The 17,870-nt window shown below is 58.6% G+C and overlaps 1 protein-coding gene across 2 annotated transcripts in view; it reads right to left on the reverse strand.

Annotated features, from left to right (window-relative positions):
* Window positions 1–16,335, reverse strand: part of LOC121152460 (myosin phosphatase Rho interacting protein) — a 73,044-nt gene extending 56,709 nt beyond the window's left edge. Inside the window, exons 1-2 of one of the 2 annotated variants that reach the window (XM_040974543.1) lie at window positions 16,202–16,335; window positions 14,197–14,262 (exon numbers count right to left, since the gene is read on the reverse strand). In XM_040974543.1, the coding sequence (XP_040830477.1) occupies window positions 14,197–14,199 (3 nt within the window). In that variant the 5' untranslated portion in view covers window positions 14,200–14,262; window positions 16,202–16,335. The remainder of the gene's footprint in view (window positions 1–14,196; window positions 14,263–16,201) is intronic. The other variant, XM_040974542.1, reaches the window with a different exon arrangement.
* Window positions 16,336–17,870: the final 1,535 nt, after the last annotated feature.

Here is a 17,870-nt window from a genome sequence, read left to right on the forward strand (position 1 = left end):
GGTCTAACTCCCGAGAGCTGACGGGCGCCTGCCACCTCCCTCAATGCTGTGCCCCCCCCCACGACAGCAGCGAGAGATGGAACTCAAGGTCAGCTGACAGGGGCAGGACTGGAACTCCCACAAACGTGCAGCAAGCCTTGCATTTCCGGACAAGCACTCAAGGATATGCCAATTCACTTTTCTCCACAAGCAGGGACAAAAGCCCTCGCTGGGCCAGGTGCCCCAAAGACCCCGTGTGCTCTAGACTCTCACCATGTGGGACTGGTGTTGGGGAGGCAGGAGGGACAGCAGGACTCTGGACAAGCCAACAGTTTGGGTGGGAAGCTCATGCTGTGCCCAGCAGCCCTGCATGGGTGGACAGTAGCTGCAGGAACCCACAAAGGGCCTTGGGCATGTCCCCCCCCCCCCCCCCCCCCCCGGGCAGAAGGCAGCATTCCCTCCTGCTGTGTGCCACATGATGCTCCCAGGGGTCTTTTGTGGGGCTCATCTCAGCCAGTGTGTGCCAGGGAGGGCCTGCCATCACCGCACGGCCACAGCCTCCCCTCAGCAGGCAATCTGCACTCAGCTGACCTGCTCCCCTCCCTGGCCTCTGCTCCATGTGGCTCCTCCCCTAGCTGCCCCATCCTCTGCCCTGGAACTGCAGGTTTGCTCCCAGGGAAGACATCTGAGCAGGAAGACGGGCGGGAGCCATGAGAAGCGCCAGCAACAGCGGGAGCCTGCACACTCCCTGGAGGACAGCACTGGGCAGCCCCCGCCTGCAAGGGGGGCTCAGAGCACGGCCGGCAGTGGCGAAGGCTTGCAGCTGGCCCTTCTCGCTCTCACTCCCTGTGCTGGGGCCTTTGACATGGCTATTTTTGGGATTCTGAGTACGGGTGGAAAAAAAAGAAAAGGTTTGCAAGGCCGGCCGCCTCCTGGGGTGGCTTTCTCTCCGTAGCCCCTCCTCCCCTTGCCCCTCTGCCCAGAGGCAAGCAGACCCGCAGTATTATTTCTCCCCTAACCAGCCCCCTCACCCCCCATTTTCCCAATGCTGGTGAAGTTTCGGCAGGCCTCGCCCACTCGCTTTCTCTCTATACCGAGCTGGGAAAATGCAGAGATAAATAAAGCCTCAATTAGGCAGGCGGCCAAGCTGGGGGCGGGGTGGGGCGGGGCAGGGCCAGGGCTCTGCCTGGCCCCGGAATGCCTGAGAAAGCCCCAGGGCCCTAGGCAGCCTGAGGTTGGAGGCTTCCCACAGCCTTCTCTTGCTCTGCTTGGCCAGGCGCGGTCAGGGGCTGGGAGCCGGCTCGATTCCCACACAGGACCCCTCCAGGCGGTCTGGTCGGTGCTGGGGGGGTCTGGCCCCTTTACTGCCCACATGACAGGAAGGAAGGGGTCCTCATGCTCGTCTACTCTGCCTTTTTCTGGATTCCCTTCCCACAGGGGGCAAAGGGCCGGCCCAGGAAGGAGGGCAGCAGCAGGCCCGCTTTCCGCCCTTCACCCAGGGCACTTGATGTCCCGTGTGTTCCACTATGTCTGGCAGGTGCAGTGAGAAGGAGAGCAAGTTTGTTCCCAAGTCAGGTCTCAGGGGAGGACAAGGCAGGCAGGACCTGGGACTTCCAGAGATTGCAAAGGACTTGTTTTGATCCCAAATCCAAAAGGCCGGGTGGTGGAGGGCCAGGGGCAGGATCAGCCACAGGAAAACAGCCAGAGACCAAGAGCAAAATCCCACAGCTCAGGCTCACCTCAGTCATCCAAAAGTGGACACCCGTCACCATGGCCTGACTACGCTGGGGCCCTGCCTGCCCTCAGCAGCTCCTGTCCCCACTCCTCGTGCTGCTGGCTCTGGAGGTCAGCAGATGAGAACTGAGCTACGTGCAGGCTCTCAGGCGTGCAGCCCTCCATTCAGACTATAAACAGCATTGCAAGGCATCTCCACAGCTCCGGAAACAGGCTGGGCATGCAGAGGGAAAGGCGAGGCTTCAGTGTCTCCTGCTGCTGCGCCTCGGCTGCCTGGCCCTGGAGGTGTGCCCGCAGTCCACTCTTTGAAGCACCATCTCAGGGAGGGAGCCGGGGCTGCAGTGGATGAGCTAGCACGGCAGGAAGCTACAGCACACACACTGCCAAGGACGACACAGAACTGGTGGACAGGATGCTCTGATTAAAAACAAAGTCGTGGAAGTTTTTACTTATTTATTTGAAAGAGTGATAGAGAGGGTGAGTCTTGTATCTGCTGGCTCACTCCCCAAACACCCACAAGAGTGAGGGCCAGGCCAGGTCCAAGGACGCAGGAGCTCCACCGGGCTCCCGAGCACCCGGCCCACTGCCTGCTCCTCCCAGGCACACCAGAGCCCAGGCTCTCGGGCAGGGATGAGAGTGTGCCAAGCAGCTGCTCAGCTCTCTGCACCACAACAAAATCCTTACATTCTGGCCTCACCTAAATATACAAGTGCACACCCTGTGCAGATGGAAGCTTGGTAGCATCGTGCCTGTCGGCTGCTCTGTCCCCGCAAACCTTTACCATGGACCCCAGGACTCCTGGCACTGGCTGAGTGGGACATTCACTGCCCTCAGCCTCACTGCTCCCAGCTGTGGCAAAGCCTGCCTGGACCACAACCCCCAAACACAGCGGTCCTGGGGCTCTCTGGCCAGATGTCAACACGCCCAAGGGCACACCCTAGTCATCTTCATCTCTCCAGCTTCCAGTCCAAGCAGGCACAGCAAGCACAGCAAGCACAGCAAGGCACAGGCATGCGGCCTGGCAGGCAAGACCTGGCCAAGGGGGAAAACACACCAGGCTGTGCGGCCCACCCCTTGCAGATGCTCATGGCCAATCTGTCCCGTACACAGCAAAAGGGTTCCACTGTAGTCCCAAGGCAACAATGGTCCTCTTCACCAAAGGGACGTGAGGCGAGTCGAGCAACCGTGTCGGTGGCCCTTGGCGCCTCTGTCCGAATGTTCCCAAGTTTGGACAGTGCTCCTGACACCATCAACATGGGCTGCAGGCACCCACACACCTCACCAAACACACGTGACCTGCCCAGGATGAACCAAGGACAGAGAAAAGGTGGCTGGGAGGCAGGAACGATGCCTATGGCAAAAGGCGCAACACCCCAGGGGGTGCAGCCCTACTCCTACCATCATTTCTGCTCTCTCATCATTTCTGCTAAAATCCTAGTAAAAACGGCCACAAATAAGCAACAAAGTGCAAACTCTCAAGCACAAAGAGCTAGAAGGGAGACAACAGCACCCCTGAGCTGCCTAAGTGCTGGAGAGGGAAGCCTCTGCATCCACGGAGGGACCAAGCGTGGCTGCAGCCACGAGGAAGTAGGCTGACACTGCCCCCCACCACACACACGGGGGCCACAAGGGGCTCCAGAGGGGGGCCATGGGCAGGACCACCGGTTAAGTGCCTCTCTAGGGGCAGCTGGGTCTGGAGCCTGGGCAGCAGGCACAGCAGGAGGACCAATGGCAGGGAGAGGCCAAGGAAGTCCACAGGGGGCTGGGGCTGCCTCCACGGACTGAAGCAGACTGCCTCCTCATGCCGGGGCCCCCAGCCAGGGAAGGGCCAAGGCTCGGAGGGCCCTTCCCCGTCTGCCCGTGCTTCTGAGGCAGGGCCCTCTGGCCAGCTCCCTCACCGCCCTGGCACAGAGCCTTCTTCTTGGAACCACTAGGTGGGCAAAGGCAAGTTCGAGAGAGACAGGGCACTGAGAGAAGGCGAATGAGACCCAAATCAGAAGGAACCCTCAGAGTGGAACAACCACACAGCTCACATGCACAGCACTCCACAAGGGGACACCCACAGACATCCAGTGGGAGCTGATGGCCTGAAGGCCCAAGGCAGAGGAAGTGGCAGCCAAGTCGCAGATTTGTAGGAAGAAAAACAAAAGCAAAGGAAATGCCAGAGAAGAAATTCTGGGGGCGACCTTCCCCCGAGGGGCGCACAGGCTCCTGTGCTAAAGAAAGGGACAGGGTCCAGGCCAAGGCACATCTTCGTCCAAGTCCAGAATTCAAAGCAGAGAGAGGCTCTGAGCATTTCCAAAGGGAAAACTCCATCCGTTGACAAAACGAGCCACACGCCTGCTTGTGAACGCCTCAGCGGCACCGGGGGAAGCCAGAACAATGCCTTCACAGTCCCAAGGGAAAGTTATTTCCAAGCTAACATTCCACAGCCAGGGTGGCTGCCAAACACGACCAGCAAGGGTGCGGGGCCTTCTCTTCTCACCACACCCGTGCTTGTGGAGCCTTCTCTCCTCCCTCCTCTCCCCTGCAAATGTGGCCCAGAAGAGAGAGGGGCCCTGGCTCTGAGAAGAACCCCCCACCCCTGGCAGGATGGACACTGAAGAGCCCAGCCACCCCACCGGAGCAGTCCCACCCCATGGCTCACTGCAGTCAGGGGTCGTTAACACAGAAAGCCAAACAAATCCAGACCGGAGGAGGGGTGATGGCTGAGGGCAAGAAAAACCAAACCCCGAGTGTGAGCCCCAAAACAAACCCCAACTCACACACTGCGTGCGGGAACGGAGCCTGTCTGACCCTGACTACCGGCTGTGGTCCAAGCGTCTGGCAGGTACCAGTAGATACGTCCTTTAACATTCAGCCATGGCAACAGCAACACATCACTAAGCTTGGTACTGAGAGCACCTGGTTGCAGACTTCAAAACAGCCTCTCCTGGGGCAGGAGTGCAGCCTAGGGTGGAAGCTGGCTGTGCTGGCAAGCCTGCCAATGCCTGTCTTTTTTCCTTTTCATTTTGTCTTCTCAGATTCATTTATTTGTATTGGAAAGACAGATTTACAGAGAGACAGAGAAAAATCTTCCATCCTCTGATTCACTCCCCAAGTGGCCATAATGGCCAGAGCTGAGCTGATCTGAAGCCAGGAGCCAGGAGCTTCTTTTGAGTCTTCCATGCCAGCGCTGGGTCCCAAGGCTTTCTCCGGCCACAAGCAGGGAGCTGGATGGGAAGGGGAACGGCTCAGACTTGAACTGCTATCCATATGGGATCCCAGCATATGCAAAGTGAAGACTTTAGCCACTAGGCTACCGGCATCAGGCCCAATATGTACATCTTTCAAACAATTTTTAAATTAAATACAAGTGCAGGGTCCAGCGCAGTAGACTGCTGGTGGAAGTCCCCACCTTGTGCACACCGGATCCCATATGGGCACTGGTTTGTGTTCCGACTGCTTCACTTCCCATCCAGCTCCCTGCTTGTGGCCTGGGAAAGCAGTCGAGGACGGCCCAAAGCCTTGGGACCCTGCACCCGCGTGGGAGACCCCGAAAAAGCTCCTGGCTTCGGATCAGCTCAGCTCCAGGAATTTCAGCCACTTAGTGAACTTGCAGATGAAAGATCTCTTTATCTCCCCTTCTCTGTGCAAATCAGCCTTTCCAATAAAAATAAATAAACCTTTAAAACAATTAACAAAATTTTATAAAGAAAAACTATATTCCCAAACAATCCAAGGGCAGTGGGCTAGTGCTGTAACATAGCTGACAGGGCCCGGCAGCGTGGCCTAGAGGCCTAAAGTCCTCGCCTTGAACGCGCCAGGATCCCATATGGTCGCCGGTTCTAATCCTGGCGGCCCCGCTTCCCATCCAACTCCCTGCTTGTGGCCTGGGAAAGCATCGAGGATGGCCCAGAGTCTTGGGACCCTGCACTCACGTGAAAGACCCAGAAGAGGCTCCTGACTTCTGGCTTCGGATCAGTACTGGCCGTTGCAGTCACTTGGAGAGTGAATCATCAGATGGAGGATCTTTCTCTCTGTCTCTCCTTCTTTCTGTATATCTGACTTTGCAATGAAAATAAATAAATCTTAAAAAAAAAAAAAACATAGCTGATAAAGCCGCCGCCCGTGGCACAAGCTCCCCATATGGGTGCCAGCTGGTCTGCTGTACCCTTTTGGACTCGGCTTCCTGCTGACACACCCAGGAAAGCACCAGAAGATGCCCATGTGCTTTGACCCCTGCAGCCAAGTGGAATTTCCAGAAGCTCCTGGCTCCTGGGTTCGGTCAGGCTCAGCTCTGGCTACTGCAGCCATTTGGGCAGTGAACCAGTGCAGGGAAGATCTCTTTCTCTCTGACTGCCTTTCAAGTAAAATGAATCTTTTTAAAGAAAAATCCAAGGGCAATTACTGAGCACTGCTTATGCAGCACATCCCCGTGAGAGGGCAAGCAGCCTGAACGACCGTCTCGCCCCGCACAGGGGGGTGTGAGCGTGCCAGATCCCCAAGCGGGCAGAGCCCTCCCACCCGAGCCTTTGGCACACTATACAGGCAGGTTTGTATGTGCAGAATCCTTAACTACTGAAAGAACAAAAAACATGTGCATTTTAAGATTTTTTTTCTGTTTTTCAAAAGACTTGCCTTTTCCCACAGAGCTTTGGGAGGCTGCCACAGGCTCCTCACCGAGCAGGGCTGGGGCAGCGACGGCTGCCCGGGTGGGGCTGCAGGATGCCACACGCCACCCAGGGCGGGAATGACTGCTCAGTGCTATACCAAATAACCAACACGTTCGAAAGCTAGGCAAGCGTCTCCTGCCACGGGGGAGAGGCAGACGACACGGGAAAGCCAGCACAGCTCCAGGCACACACACCGCAACGCACAGATGGGCAACTGCAGGCATGCCATCTCCCAGACGGCTGGCAGTGGGCCCCCCAGGACCATCAGCAGGACCAGAGGTGTGTGCTGGCAGACCCTGTAAGCCTTCCATTGCCTGAAAGTGAGCCTTCCCCTCTCTCCAGCCTAGAAGACAAGACCCGTGTCTTCCTCGGAAGAGCCAGAACTGGAAGGCTGCATGGAAGCAATGAAGGTCCCCAAGGCCCTGCAAGCCAACATCAAACCTCTGGCCCACAGCCCACGCACATGAGGAGGACGGAGGGCGAGTGGGCACTGTCCAGCCGCTCCTGAGGACGCAGCTGCTCGGTGTCAAGGCAGGCACTCAGTGATGGGAAGAGAGCCTGGGCATGGTTCTGTGCCTGCCCAGTGCACATACGTCAGCCACCTCCAGGAAGAGGCCAAGGAGGCAGAACTAAGCAGGGCCAAGGGATACAGCGGGCCACCTGCTATCCATCTCTGAGCACTCAGCTCAGCACCCCTCACCCAGTGCAAGCCCCCACAGCATCCCCACAAACGTAAGAGGGCAGACCCGGGCCCAGGAAGTTGCCAACTGAGCAACAGGGCACGTTACCACCACCTGCCACCAGTCCATGTCTCCCCACTTATCCTGTTGGTGTTCCTGGGAAGAGAGCGTCAGTGGTCGCTACCTGCCACGGCCAGACAGGACAGAGAAAGGGCCTGGGGCAAGGTGATGTCCAGCCCGTGCAGGCAACAGTAAGCAGGCAGCCCCGGGGGGCGCGTCTCCACGTTCACAGCACTCGATCTGCTGCACGGACAAGCTCAGGGCTGACCCCAGCACACGAACCGTCAGGCACCACAGGAAGGACCGCCAGCCTCAGATGCCGCCCATCGGGTGACTGTGCAGTGCCCTCTCCTCTAGGCCTCAGCTCCCTCGTCCACATGGGTGAGGCCTGTGCCAGGGCCCCTCCGAGAACCTTCTGCCTAACTTGATTGGTATTCTCATGGTCACGTGGCTAGGCATCCTGCGTCTCCTGCTGAGGTCCCACCGAAGGCCCTGCACCAGCAGGGACTCCGCGTCTCAGCAGCCTGCCGCTCCTCTCACTGCCAGCCAAACCACCCTGGCAGCCCCCGGCAGAGGTGGGAGGACTTGTGCTCTGGTTTGCTCTGGCACACCAGAACTCCCCAAACATGAACCAAGCAAGGTTGCCAACCACCCAGGCTAGAGGTGCCCAGCCTTCCACCCACCTTCAACACCAACTCCCAAAAGCACTCTCTGCCCAGGCCAGTGATTGCTCAGGGCACAGCTTCTTCCTACCTCTGCCCCCACTGTGTGGCTGGCTGGCTGCACACCTGCTGGCACCATCTGGAGGATGGCTGGGCTCCTGCTGCACACAGCTGCAGGGTCCTGCGGGCACTGCCTCTCTGTTGGGGCTGTGTCCTGCACAGCTCCACCAGCCACCAGAGCTTGGGGGCATCCCCTGCCTCACAGCGGAGCAGCCTCTGAGGAGCAGCTGGTCCCCGACTCCCACCCAGGCAGAGGGACAGCAGGGACAGCAGGGGCAGCGAGTGGAGCCATGCAGCCCCCAGGCACACTCCTCCCACACAAGCCAGGCCAGGCCTGCTTCTTGTGGCTGCCGGGGGTGGGGCCTGAGTGCTCAAAGCCTCTGGTGCTAGGGACACGTGGGCTCTCTCCCAGCTTCGTCCCCGGGGCTTGCTCAGCCACGTGCACCTCACGTGCAACATGTAATGCAGGAGCAGCTTCACAGGCAGCCACCAGCCTTCCCTCCAGGGACAGCTGGCCAGCTCAGGGCACAGACACGTGCTCCCAGACTCTCCAAGCAGGCCCCAAACCCGCCCAAGGGGACAAAAGGCTGATGGGCTCCGAGAGGCCTCAGGAAAGCCCGGGCCGGGAGCCACCTCTGGAGGAGCTGCCCAGGAATCCCAACACAGGGCCTCAGGAGGAAGGAGCCCTGCCCACACTGGCCTTCCAAACCATGCGAGGGCAGCTGCCCTGTCAGACACCACCGAGGGCACGGCAGCCGCCTGTGCTCAAGGAGTGGCTCAGTGGCTGTGTCAGCCCTTCACACAGGGCACATCTGCACCACCCCAGGGGTCACAGGGCTGTGACTGCACACCCCATCCTCTTCGCGGCCAAAGGCTCTGTTAGGTAGTGCAGGGCACAGCAGGGAGAGGACACTGGGGAGTGCCTCAGGGGACTGGTGGGTCAGGCTGACCTCTGACAGACAGCAGGAGGGTGGGCCGCAGCGTGCGAGGGCCCCACAGGGCAAGGTGCTGAGAAGGTGCCCTGCAGGATCTTTAGCTGGGTGTGGGCATGGCGGGCAGCACTGCACACCCACACACACACTCGGACAGCAGCCATCTGGCTTTATGTATTTGTTTATTAAGATTCATTTTTGGGCCCAGCGCGATAGTGTAGCAGCTAAAGTCCTTGTCTTGAACATGCTAGGATCCCATATTGTCACCGGTTGTAATCCCAGTGGCCCTGCTTCCCATCCAGCTCCCTGCTTGTGGCCTGGGAAAGCAGTCGAGGATGGCCCAAAGCCTTGGGACCCTGCACCCACATGGGAGACCGGAAGAAGCCCCTGGCTCCTGGCTTCGGATCAGCACAGCTCTAGCTGTTGCGGTCACTTGGGGAGTGAACTAGCAGATGAAAAATCTTTTTCTCTCTTTCCAAGGGAAATAAATAAATCTTAAAAAAAAAAAAAAAAGTTCTTGGGTGCTGGTGTAATGGCTCAAATGGTTCATCCTCCTCCACATTTAAGCACCAGCATCCCATATGGGCATCAGTTAGTCCTGGCCGCTCTACTTCTAATCCAGCCCCTGCTTGTGGCTTGGGAAAGCAATGGAGAATGGCCCAAGTGCATGGACCCTGCACCTGCATGGGAGACAGAAGAGGCTCCTGGTGGCTTTGCTCTGGTCACTGCAGCCACATGGGAACTGAACCAGTGGATGAAAAGATCTTTCCATCTCTTTCCTCTGTAAAACTACCTTTCCAATAAAAATAAATCTTTTTAAAAAAATAAACAAAATTAAAAAGTAAGTTCTGGGGCTAGCATTGTGGTCTCTGCAGCAGCATCCCAGATGGGCACCAGTTCAACATCTGCCTATTTCACTTCCCATCCAGCTCCCTGCTCACACACCTGAAAAAGCAGCAGAGGAGGGCCCAAGTGCCTGGGCCCCTGCCCTTACATGGGAGACCTGATGGAGCTCCAGGCTCCTGGCTTCAGCCTGGTCCTGACCCGGCCTTTGTGGCCATCTGGCGAGTGGACCAGCACAGAAGGGAAGAGTCTCTCTCTTTCCTTCTGTCTTCTCACTCACCTTGCCTTTCAGATAAATAAATCTCTTTAAACATCTAAAAAAAAAAAAAAAAGTCTGAAAATGACAGCCACAAGCTGTCTCCTGGGGGTTCTGTCTTGCCCTGCACACAGGGAAGGTCCCCAAGCCTGGGGAGCGTCTCTGCCTCCAGGACAGCTGTAGGGGCCACCTTCTGAACAGACTCGTGACACCTGAGCCACTGGGAGACTTGGGAAGTCACCTCCCAGGCAGCCAGACCCCCCTCACTGTGCAGGGGCCCGAGGTTCTCGGGGGCACTCCTCCCAGGGCCTCAGGCAGCCGTTGGGACCGGATGTTATGGGCAGTGTGGCCACAACGGTCAGGTTTGTGGCCACGCACCAAGAGCCAGCCTAGGGCACCAGAGCAGCCCCCTATGCCCCCGCTCTCCCTGATCTCAGCCCTGTACCGCCTCTTCCTCCAGGCACAGAGTTTCTGTGACAGATTTCACATTCCCCCAGCCCCTGCCAGCCGTCTGTGGCTGTGTACACTTCCCTCAGGGCTCACTGTGACGGTGACCCAGGAATCAGGCCGAGTGGGGCCCCGACACCTGGAGAGCAAGCAGGCTGATCCTCCTGCTTGCTCAGGTCAGAGCTGCGAAGCCGAGCTGCAAGCAATGAGGCCTGAGCTTGCAGCTGTGACGTTCCCACAGCACAAGTCACCCAGATCCCTCCTCGCCCTTCAGACACAGAGGCAAGGCCGGGGCTACAGAAACAGGGAGCCAGGTGGGGGCAAACTGCAGGTGCAGGTGCAAAGCACATGGCCCAGTCCCCGGGAACCTGGCATGCTCCCACAGGGACCCCACACAGTCCTGCTGGCTCAGGGGCATTCCACACCTCAGAGATCCTGGGGATGGAAGAGGGCGAGCCACTGGGAGCCAAAGCCAGCCCTCGGTGCTGTGGTCTGCCAGGGAGAGGGCAGCTCTGCTCACCTGGGAGCAGTGTGGTTCAAGAGCAGGGCCTGGCCACGGAAGAGAAGTCCACCTAGAGGACACCAGACACAGACACACAGACAGACACACAGACAGACACACAGACACACACACACACACACACACACACACACACACACACACACACACACACACACACACACACACACACACACACGGTGGCTCCCCTCTGACAGGCTGAGCTCCCACCCGACTCCATGCATCAGCCGCCTTCCAAGTTCAGTTCCACAGCCAGCCTCAAGGGGACGACGGGCAAGCCATGGTCAAAACACAAGCACCCTAAGAACACCGTGTGCGCACCCTGACTGCTCACAGGAGGGCAGAGCCCACTCACGGGGGCATCTCACAGACGCCGGTGTTCCAGAGCTCATGACGCCCCCACCTGAAGCCCTTCTGCTCCGGGCGGCTCAGGTAAGGCGCCCAGCCTGTTGCCCAGCAGCCTGGTCCCGAAGGAGCCCCACAGGAGTCATGCGAGAAGGAGGGAGGGCTTAAGGGCACAGACTCTAGGAAGGTAGCCTGGGCGTGTCCTGAATGGCACCAAACTCCACATGCCCAGGGGGCTCAAGGGTTAAGGTTTCTGCCAGCTGGAGCCCATCCCAATCAATAACAGAACCCCAACATCAGATGGTCTCCCCATGCTCCAGGAGGGGGCTGCCTCTCTCTGGAAGCCCCAACTGGCTCAGGGGGAAGGGGCCCAATTTGGCGAAGCCACAGGGTGGTGGCAGCAGCTCGGGTTTCGACTCCGCAGTTGGCCTGCTCCTGAGAAACCAGGGGCCCAGCCAAGCTTCCCAGGCCCCGCTCATCTGCAGGCGGCCCGAGCCCACTCACCTCACTTGCATTGGGGAGACGTCTTTGCCTTTTTTGGGAAATCTGCCTCTCCTCCACACCCACTAGTTACAGCCATGTGGGTGTATGGAGAGAGAAATTTCCCAAAAAAGGAAACAAGATTCCCAACAGCCAGTCCCACCTCTCAGAGCCACCCACAAGGCCATGGTCAGCCTGGAGTGGGAGTAGACCCCCAGGCCCGAGCCCCGCCCCAGCTGGGGGCTAGGAACCTGGGCCCAACCCTTGTCCTGTACCCCAGTACCTCTGACACCCACTCTGGTATCACTTTGGGTCCCCCCACCCTGCTCTTTCTTCCCAGCCATATGTTCACTGTCATGTGTCCGCTGCCCTGTGTTCACGAAGCTGGACAGCCCAACTCCACACATACTCAATGAGCACTCCCCAGGTCTGAGCAACCCAAAACCACGCCAGATGATACAGGGTGACACCCAGGGTTAGCAGGGGCCCTGATGAGGGGAGACAGAGCCACAATCTCTCTGGCAAGGTAACACACAGCTAGCAAGGTCCCACAAAAGCCAAGCAGCAGTACCGACAGGCTGATTCAGCGTCAGAGGGACTGGCTGCTGCACATAGCAGAGCAGCGGGGAGGCCTGGAGGTGTCAGCGGCGGCAGGGGAAAGCTACGCCTTGCTGCAGACTGCTTGGAGCTGCTCCCCGGGAGACAAACACCCCAGTGGGAGCCTCTCACAGGCATGGTGGGGGGTGGTGATCTGGGTGGCCCACAGGGGAGGAAGCTTCCGGCCAGCAAGGAGTAGCCACACGTGAGCCTCCACGCAACCTCTTGGTTTGGTGGGTGCTGGAGCTCCTGGGCTCCTGGCACTCTGCCCGTCTTGGGCAGCAGCCATGAGGACAGGCCTCTGTGGCCCTTGGGCATGGGAGGCACCCCACGCCTCCTCCACCCAGCCTCCACCCCTGCAGCCTCCTTCCTGCTCTCCCCCAGGGCACCTTGCTGACCCAAAAGGGGAACCATGAAGAGCTGAGCGGAAGCTGCAAAATGGCCAGCAGGTGGCCACCACTGTGCCACAATGGTCACACACAGCACGCGCCCCAGCAGGGGCTGCCTGGTAGCACCAACTGGCTCAAGGGACAATTCTCAAGTCATCTGCCAGAGGCGTTCATGCCACCGCACACCCTTCAGTCCAAGCCTCTTCTGGGGGTCCGCCTCTAAGCCGGGGGTGCCAGGAGACCACTGTGGACAGTGAGGGCCCAGGTACTCAGCAGCATCCTGCATGTGGGCCACCACCAAGGGGGCCCTAGAGGCACCCTCAGGGCCTGCACAGCTGAGCCGCAGGGAGCTCGCACAGGACTGTCAGGCTTCAAAGATGTCCTCACGGGAATAAGCAGCCGCTGAGGAAACCCAAAGAAACCAGGCAAAACCAGGGAAAGCCAGGGAGCTCTCGTCTCAGGGTGGCCAATGGTCCCGGCCTGAACACAGCATGGAGCCAGGGCCTGCTCCGTTCACCTGTTACGGGACTCAAGAGTGGCTCAGCTGGGCACAGGCAGGGCAAGGCAGACCCGAGGGCTCACAAGGGCCCAGCACCTGCAGTTGATGACGTCAAGGGCAGGAGGGCCTGTGAGTCCCAACCCTGCTGCCCACTCGCACACAGCAGGACGACCCAGCGAGGTGGCTGTCATTCAGAGCAGCAGAGCTCAGGGACTGGCAGCGACGTGCACACACGCACACTTCAGCCTTCCCTGCGTGAACTCTAGCTGCCATCCATACCCACGACCAGCAGCCTCAGAAGCCCCCCTGGGGGCGGGGGGACACGGCCACCGCCAGGCACACTCCAGAAGCCATTCTCATGCACAACAAAGAACAAATTCCTCTGGGCTGTTTGGGGACCAGCCCGCCTCGCACGGGGTCACTCGACTGTCCAGGATGATCCACTGGCCAGCTCACACTCCCACGCGTCAGGAAACTGCAGCTGGTTCCTCCCTTCCCCCACAGTGCGCAGTGTGGTTTTCTCTAGGCAGGAGACACCTCCTCTTGAGCAAAGGGCATGAGACCAAAACAGATGCAGTGGGAAAAAGCCAGAACATTCTACCTGGCGGAATTTCCACCTGGCTAGCGGGTTTGCAGGTTTGTCTCAAACAACAGCAGCAAACGCTGATGCAGGTGGAAAATCAGGCAGGGAGCAGAGCAGAGCCCGAATGCCACCGGGTTCATGATGAGAACACTGGCCCAGGGAGAGGGGACCTGTGATGGACTCAGCAGACAGGACAGGCAAAACCTGTTAGCAAAAGGCTGCCCGAGGCAGCCTGGCAGGACGACCCACCAGCACAAGGGTGTCCCATGTCAGAGGCCACAGCCAGCACAAGATCTGCCCTAAGCCCTCCTAACAGTGAGTGCTCTGCCAGACGCTAGAACAGCACGGACTCCGCCCTCACTGACCCCCACGGACGGGCCTCATGCTGGAGCCCAAGCTCCAGGCTGCCAGCTGCCATAGCTCTTCCCATTGTTCCAGACTCCCCTACAGAGGCCCAGACAGCCAGGATGCTCACCATCTCATCCAGGGCGTAGCGCAGGAGGCCGTGCTCGTAGAGGATGAAGAACCGCCGCTGCCATTTCTGCAAGAGAGCAGAGGGCCAGTGAGAAGGCCGCGAGACTGGGCCCTCGGCCAGCCACCACCGCCTCTAAGGAACGCCAGTCCCCTGACCTCATTTCTGGAGCTGATGGTAGAAGGGGGTCCGGACTGGGGCACCCTGGGAGTCACCGAGGCTTGAGCATCACTTGTGCACTGTAGAGGCCCCTGGGGGCAGGGACGCGCACACACGGGGCTCCCACAGAACACCAGCGAGGGCTGCAGGATCTGTGTGACCTGAGGGCCGAGGCACACACTGCCCACTCTTGGGTCCCTGGGAACTCTACTGAAGGGCCAGCTCTCACGATCCAGTGGGGAGTGGGGCAAGGACAGCTTCAAAACTCACTGACAAAACCCAGGAAACAACTCCGATACCTAGGGAGTGGCCAGCTGGTGCTGTGGAGCAGCGGATTAAGCCACTACTTGCAGGAGCTGGAGCAATGCAGCAGTAAGCTAAGTCTCTGCTGCAGTGCTGGCGTCCCACATGGGCTCTGGTTCGAGTCCCGGCACGCCACTTCCAATCCAGCTCCCTGCTAACGCACCTGGGAAGGCAACAGAGGATGGCCCAAGAGCCTGGGCCTCTGCATTCATGTGGGAGACCTAGAAAAAGCTCTTGGCTGATGAGGCCATTAGGGGAATGAACCAGTGGGTGGAAGACCTCTCTCCGTCCTTGTTAACTCTGCCTTTCAAATAAAAATAAATCTTAAAACAAAAACAACAACAACAAAAACACTGCTTACAACACGTATATCCCCTACTGGATTCAGGTTCAACTCCTAACCACTCTTTTTTTTTTAAGAATTATTTTGTTTTTATTGTAAAGTCAGATATACAGAGAGGAGGAGAGACAGAAAGAAGATCTTCTGTCTGATGATTCACTCCCCAAGTGGCCACAATGACCGGAACTGAGCCAATCTGAAGCCAGGAGCCAGGAGCTCTTCCAGGTCTCCCATGTGGGTGCAGGGTCCCAAGGCTTTGGGCCGTCCTCAACTGCTTTCCCAGACCACAAGCAGGGAGCTGGATGGGAAGCGGGGTGGCTGGGATACAAACTGGCCACCCATATGGGGTCCTGGCTCATACATACAAAGCGACAACTTTCGCCACTAGGCTACTGTCCTGGGCCCCCCAACTACTCTACTTCTAATTCGGCTCCCTGTTAACTGAGGAGGTGAATGACAGCCCAAGCACACGGGTCCCTGTCACCATGGGGAAGACCAGGAGAGTCCATGGCTTCTGGTTTTAGCCATCCCAGGCCAGGTCATTGTAGGCATCTGGGGAGTGAACAAAACCTTTCGTTCGTGCCCTCCCTATGCCAAACAAAGAAATCTTCAAAATAAATAAATAAAAGGCAAAGGTATGGGCTTGCTGAAGTAGTCACATGCTGCCAAGTGCAGGCATGCAAAAGGCCACGAGGGTGAAGGACTCGGCCATCACAGCCTGACTGACCTCTGGCACCCCGGGTCCTCTTCTCAACACTTAGCAGGCTGCCAGCAAGACACAGGGACTGTGGAGGCGTGCTCTGCTCTGCGCCAGCACTGCACCCCGTCTCTCATTCCCCAGGAGCAGGACCCAGAAACCTCCATGGGCTTCAATGACCCACCCTTCCACAGGCAACAGGAACAGGGCTCACGTGGCCTCGCCAGAGGGGCGGCAGGGGCTGCCTGGCAGACAGGCCCTGCTGTGAGCACCTCTCCTGCTTGGGGTGCCTGCCACGGGGAAGTTTAGGGAGAGGTAAGCCTGGGTTCTGCAGTCTCAACCCCTGGGTCGCTAAGCCCCCGACACCAAAGGGACCTCACAGGTACCCTCGCCTGTGAGTCGAGCCGGCCCACCAAACCGGCAGCATTTTTGTCTGTGGCCTCTGAGCTCACAAATGCCTCCCACGGCCTCCCTGTCCACTGCCCTCGGGGTGAGTCCTGCCCCCTTACCCGAGACCGGTGCACAGGATTGTCAAAGTCGGTCCCATCCGGAGCCAGGAGAAGCCAGCCGCCGTAGATGGGCTTTGCCTGCAGGACAAAAGGGAATTGGGTCAAGGTGGCGAATCACACTGGCCCCCACACCCCCAACCCAGCTACGCAGAGGCCAGGCTCACAGGCAGCCGGCTGACAGAGAGCCACGGTGGGGATCTACAGCCCCCAGCGAGCAGGAGGACTCTGCCACAAACCACAGGACCGTGGCAGCGTGCAGGCCGAGCTACTCCCTGTGACACCATAATCCCATATCAGACATCCCGCCCCCTGCAAATGTGCCTGGGAAGGCCAAAGACGGCCCAAGCACCTGGACCCCACCACCCATGCTGGAATTCTCGCCCCCGGCTTCAACCTGGCCCGTGTTGCAGCCAGGAGAAGTGAACCAGCAGACACAAACGCGCTCTCTCTCTCTTCCCACCATTCAAATACATAAACATTGAACTGTGTATCTTAAAAGGATAAATACTGTGTGTGAATTATGTGAACTGCTTCTCAATAAAACAAGCCGGAGGAGACGACAATCCCGAGTGGAGCATCTGGCCTTCTTGGCCCTACTCTGTGTTGACTACCATGGTCCCCCCCTCCCTGACCCAAGCCCCTGGGCGGAGGCCCAGACAGTCTGGCCCCATGTCCCCTTTCAACCTCCCCCAGCTGGCAAGGAGGCCCAGAAAAGGTACAACAAAGGCCAGTTTGTCCACCACCCTCTCGGGCGCCACCAAAGTCGCGCCTAAAGTCCCAGGTTGCCCCTGACACACCTGGTAAGCCTTCGGGCCCTCCTAACATGCTTTTCAAACTCCCAAGGGCTCCCGGGAGATCTGTGGAATGATCACTCAGCGTGTGCGGCTTGCTGCAGCGCACACAGCCCAGAGCCCTGTCCCCCACAGCCTCTCGGCAGGTCCTAAGGGCTTCTCTCATGCCCAGGACTGTGCTGGGGGGTTAGGACAGGCAGGAGCCCAAGGCAGCGGAGGGCTGGTTTCTTTACCAACACCAGAGGTGCTCAGGGGCTCCCTGTTCCACCCAGGTGCCTGGGGCTGTCTGACTGGGAGCCTGACTGGGAACCGCCTTCCTGGCCTCTGACCCAAAGGCTCTGGGGTGATGCTGTGCAGCTGGCCACACCTACCTGACCTTCCCCCAGAGCAGACGGCAGGCACTGTGTCCTGGGGGGGTGTCTCCACTGGGAGCCCAGCCCCCACCACCCCCTACGGAGCAGCACAAGGGTACTGGTCCTGGTGGACAGGCAGGGCAATGTGGGGCTCGGGGTGGAGCAGGGAAGCAGGTGCTGCCCCCTCCAAAGCAGTTACCTTGGCAACCCCCAGGGGCAAAAGCTATAGGTGTGGCCATCTGAGGCTGCAGGCAGGCAGGCCAGGTGACAACTAAAGGACACAGGGCTTGAGGAAATGCCCTGGAGGTCCCTATGGGGATAGCCGTCCATCCCGAGTACACAACAAACTGTCCCCAGAAACGTCAGTATATGCATTGCTCCTAACTTTTTGCACTTGATCTTAGCCAAAAGGCCGAGAAGCGATCCCCTTTCTGAAGACCCTCACACACTTTAAGACAGGACACCTGCAAAGGGTGGTGAATTTTATCTTACAGTTATTACAAGAAAAATACTTGGGGCCTGGCA

This window comes from Ochotona curzoniae, unplaced genomic scaffold (assembly GCF_017591425.1).
Source record: "Ochotona curzoniae isolate NIBS_2020 unplaced genomic scaffold, NIBS_Ocur_1.0 contig_2456, whole genome shotgun sequence".
In the NCBI taxonomy this organism is placed as follows: domain Eukaryota; kingdom Metazoa; phylum Chordata; class Mammalia; order Lagomorpha; family Ochotonidae; genus Ochotona; species Ochotona curzoniae.